The following is a 5,356-nucleotide window of genomic DNA, read 5'->3' on the forward strand; positions in this document are numbered from 1 at the left end:
TTCAAATAGGGGTAGGAGAAAATCACGAGAGAGATATTATAATAAGAGAGATGATCATTCCCAATCCTGGCCAAGGAAGGATATTGAGTGCTACTATTGTCATAAGAATGGACATATTAGGAGAGATTGTGTAGAACTGATGAAGCATCTAGAAGAAAGAAGAGAGCAAAAATCCCAAGAGACTTCAGATTCTGTAAATGTTATTGGTAACAGGTATGACAATGAAGATGATGTGTATTCTATTATTGCTGATGAAAATATTTTTGACTCTTGGATTTTAAATTTTGGATGTTCATTTCATATGCGTCCACATAAAGAGTGGTTTGATTCCTATAAGCCCTGTGATGCCAGTACTTTGTTGTGGCTAATGATTCTAGTGCTAAAGGTGTTGGAAAAGGTACTATGAAGGTAAAGATGTTTGATGGAGTTGTGAGGACATTGACAAATGTTAAATATGTTCCTCAACTAAGGAGAAGTTTAATTTCTTTGCGGCTTTAGACACTTTGAGTTGTGAGTACTATGCGAAGGGTGGCTTTATGCAAGTTAAGAGAGGTGATTTAATAGCCATGCATGGTGAAAAAGTGAAAAACTTGTATAAATTGATTAGGACTACGGTTGTAGGTGGAGCCAAGCCACGAAAAGTCTTCCTCTGTTATGAAAGAAGTTGCAGTAGTAAAAGAGTATAGCAAGATGTTGATGACAGTTGAAGATGATAAAGACAAGATGGTGAAGACTTGTGGCAATGAAGATGCTTTGAAGAAGAAAAAGAAGACAATTTCTTGTGTTAACTTTGATGAGAGTTTGAACTTGACATATGTTTATTCTTGTTAAAGTTTGCATCATCGATGCAATGACGGTTGTCAAGATTGGATACCTAAATGTGTGAGTTGAGAGAATTTGAGTTAAGGTGGAGATTGTTAGGTAAGTGATTCAAATTGGTTTGGGAAAGTTAATATTTTCTATTTTTTGGATAAGTTACTGTTTTCTGTTTTTTGGGCAAGGGTCATTAAGAGTTTATAAATAAGTGTTTTGTGTAAGTATTTATGTGTGCTCAAAGAAAATTGTAGAGACAGTAAGGGTGTAAGGGGTTTTAGGTAGAGAGAGCAAGTGAGAAATTTTATTGAGTATGTAATTCTGAAACTGTTAGTGAATTATTGAGTGGGTAGAGCGACTCGAGAAGCAGTATTTACTCAAGAAGCAATGTCGACCGGAGAGAAATCGATTAGAGACCTGTGGATACTACAGATAAATTAGGAAAGAAACATCCTTGAAGTCCACAACGACCAAATCAACTAAATCAAGCAATAAGAACCAAAATCCGATCAAAATTGGTGAGAAAGCTTCCCCAAATCAAATAAGAAAACAATGAAGAAGGAAAGTCAACTAAAGCCACATAAGGATATTGCCTTGTCCTCGAGCTAACAATGCGTCAACTCAAGGAAAAGGCAACTAAGGAGCCGTAAATCATCTCCTATAAATATGAGACTAATATAACGAATTGGAGGGACATTATTCTACACATTTACTCCCTTTCTTTAGATTCTCTCTCTAAATCTGCACCTCCTTTCTGTCTCGTTCTCAATCTCCATTGTGATTATTCTTTTGAAAGCGTATAGTAAAACTCTGAGACCCTACAGTGAACATAGCCTTCGCATTGAAACTGAACCACAATAAATCAATGTGTCCATTTATTTTTCTGCACTTTACATTCTCGTTCTAGCATTCAATCGACTCAAATTGACATGCAAAACACGATCAACACCAAAGTAGTCATTGGTCCTCTAAATAAATTTAATTGTAGAATCCGATCATACACTCTAATAAGAACTATAAAATAAACTACCAATAATTCTATACTTTCAGCCATCACATTTATGTTAAAAATTGTCTATTATGTCTAATTTTTCAAGCTGATGTGATTTTAACTAAATTCAACGTTAAAAACTATCCCTGTTAGGTAGGTAGGCTATATTAGAGAAAGCCCTTATTATTACTTTTCTTGCCAGAGATTAACCGCAGTTAGGAAAGCAACTCATCTTGTTTGGCTAATTTATACCATTCATGACAGTAACTACTTATTTTTGGAGGACATAATTTCACATAAACTTCCCACTTATCGATCTTTTAGCTCTCTCTCTCTCTCTCTCTCTCTCTCTATCCATCACTTGACACTAGAGGTGGCACAGTCGAGGCTTGCAACTTCGAACGAACACCCAACCTCATGCTAACGACTTCGTTTTGCCTTCAACCTTGCGAGGCCAAGGCTTGGCTCGCCTAGCCTTGTGAATGTGCTGTGTGAGAGCTTTACAAGAAGGCCACTGCTAGGTTTGGTCTCACGAAAAGTCGGTCGTATTCGGCAACATGAAAATCCCGGACCGTGACATTTGGCCTCGCACTAGCCAAGTCCGCCTCCATTAAAGTCTGTTAACTTCTCCGGAGGTTGTTGCCCTCATAGTTGTGCTTGACTTTGCAGTTCTTTCTCGATTATTTTTGGTACTTAAATCTAAAAACAAAGACAATTATAAAAACAAATGGAGATGTTTTATAGAAAGAGCCCCAGAAATTGTCAGTTTTTGAAACACTCCATGAATTACTGCATAGTTGCACCCTTTAAATCTCTTAAGAGGCCTACTTAAGTCTTTAAAAAGTGTCCTCAGTGGCCTGATACATAAATCAGTGGCCCAGTTGCTATTGTGACGGATACATCACAGTTAAATTGTACACACTGACATTAACTACGTAGGCCATTCTTCATCGGTTCCTCGAAAAACACAAAATTAGTGAGCTCACTGTTTGAATGGATTATTTTAAGATTTTCTCTTTACACTTAATTAATATTTTTTTGACTAATATAATTCTTTAAGTAAATTAATCAAGTGTAATGCAAGACTTTACATTTTAAGTAGTATTTATCTCTCTTTCCTTTTTCAAAATACCGCAGGCCCATTACCATTAATTTCCCTCATTTTTCTGGAGGATTTTTTTTTTTTTTTGGGTGGCAAAAGAGTATTTTATTTTTCTTTTGAAATAGTTTATGTCCCACATCATGATGTTATGCCTTTTATATTGTACCTGGAACGTGATAATGAACTTCTTATTAATTATTTCAATTTGTTAGTTGTATGAGTGAAGAAAAGATTATTTCAACTAAAAAAAAAAGACATATCACATATATATATATATATATCATAGCAGCATATATCCAATTCAATTAATTAATTATAGTATAGTATCCTAAATAAACATTTCAAAATATATATCCTAAATAAACAAATAAAGAGGTTGTCTGATACAACTTGATCTTTTACATCTTCCTTTTAAATAACTATGAAAAATTATGTGGTGCCATGATAGATGTTAAATTATATACTTATATGGTAATTTAATAAGACTTGATAAATATTTAATTATATATAGAATTTTATTTTATCACTAAAGTATTTTTCATGCCCTAACACAAAAACAAAAAATAATAAAAAGTCACACCATCAACTATGTCATCATACTCTTCATTAGACGCGTCATAGTTATAGAAGATTCTATTAGAGAATGATATTATTGTGTAAAAAATCCATATAACAGAGAAATTGTAAATTGGTAGAGTATACGTGATTATTGTTGATTTTTAGTGTCTTAATTGTTGTCTAACCAATTAAATCATATCACATCATTACATATTAAGCACAAAAGAATAAGCTAAAAAGCAATATAAATTTTTTTACATGACATTGCATGATTTAATTAGTTACACTAATTAAAACACCAAAATTAGACAGCATATTTGAGTCCACACTTATATTATATATATAGCACATATACATATATTTGTTGTGAACAGTGAAATTAGTTATTTAACCCGCGAACTATGAATTTTGCCACTAATCTGCACATCCAAACACCAGGCCAAGCTAGTCATGAGCCTCCACAAATATTGACAAGATCAGGATTAACCACAATGATCCAGAATTAATTATAATTTCAAACAATGATTGTTGTTTGGTTGGGGGATTCGTCCCCTGATTCGAATCATAGTTCGTGGTTCGCTACAGTATTTTTTCTCATAAAAAATACACGTAAATCAAAAATAATTATAATCACATAATTCTAATCTATGAATCAAACGTCTCGTAGTCTAATTTGTCAGCTCTAAGCAAGAAGATATTATTATTAAGGAAAAAAAAGAAGAAGAAAACAATATTCCAAAACATTAAAATATAGACAAGAAATTCTTCATTACTATACACGCAGCATATTGTACGATCTTCTACGGTCTTAGATTCATGGAAAATTAGCCAAAAATTCAATATTCACTATATATAAGCTATACCTAGACACATGCAATCGATCAAGCACAGGAAATACCGAGCGAACTCGTCGCCGCAAACCGTCCCGATCCTGTTCTCGTCACCAACGATTCAATCTCCGGCGAAAATCCGCCGAAATCGATCTCCGGAACCTCGGGAATCGTCGTGAGCGCGCCGGATTTGTCGTAGACGACGAAGAATCCGTCCTTCGATTGCTCTCTCACTCGGAAGAAAAACGGAATTCGGCTTCGGCCGGAAAACCGATCGGAGAAGTTTGTTGATCGATCGGGAGATCTTCGACGATTTCTTCACCGCCGCGGCCGCCTGCGTCGGCGGCGCGGCAATGACTCGGCGATCAGTCAGGTGAGGCATCGAGAGGCTTCTAGAAGATATAGCGGAGTCGAGCTGGCGTTTGAAGGAATTGAGCTCGAAGGAGTCGTAGAGAGTGCTTCCGCAGTCCCAAACCGGCGTCTTCTTCTTCTGACCTTGTTGATTTTCTCCGTTTTCCTTCGATTTTTTCTCCATGTGTTTGGCTGGCGAGAAATTAAGGAGAAGAAGAGAAAAAAAAATATTTAAGAGAGAGAGAGAGAGAGAGAGAGAGAGAGAGAGAAAGGGAGAGAGGAAGGGCGTGATTTTGCGAAGGTTTTGAGAGCTTTTTGAAATGGTTTTCGAAGATTCAAACGTGTTAGTTACGAGTTTACGACCTAAAAGTTTTTCCTTTCTTCACCTTCCCACGAAGCTCGTTCACGTCGTGCTCTTCTTGACCATGAATTGCTTGAGCCTGCATTTAATGGAAATGAAAGAGATATAGTTGGAGACTTTATTATGACTATCCCGTGTATTTCTTTAATGCCATTGAAATAATATTATATATGCTTGCCATTTCCCATTTCTTTGATTGATGTACATTTTATTATAAATTAAGTCTGTTGAAAAAGAAAAAAGAAAAACTAAAATTCCAACAATGCTGATGAGACTGGTCGGGAGAACTAATGCCACGTCATTACTGACGTGATTAATTAGTTCATCGAACCGTTTATTATTGAGCGATT

General features: G+C 35.5%; 1 protein-coding gene across 1 annotated transcript; it reads right to left on the minus strand.

Moving 5' to 3' along the window:
* Window positions 1–4,133: 4,133 nt before the first annotated feature.
* LOC112093184 lies at window positions 4,134–5,128 on the minus strand. Its single transcript, XM_024171184.1, is given in 2 exon segments — window positions 4,134–4,514; window positions 4,516–5,128. Coding segments are annotated over 2 exon segments (483 nt in total). The 5' UTR covers window positions 4,830–5,128; the 3' UTR covers window positions 4,134–4,345.
* Window positions 5,129–5,356: the final 228 nt, after the last annotated feature.

Source organism: Morus notabilis, unplaced genomic scaffold (genome assembly GCF_000414095.1).
Source record: "Morus notabilis unplaced genomic scaffold, ASM41409v2 Scaffold118, whole genome shotgun sequence".
Classification (NCBI taxonomy): Eukaryota; Viridiplantae; Streptophyta; class Magnoliopsida; order Rosales; family Moraceae; genus Morus; species Morus notabilis.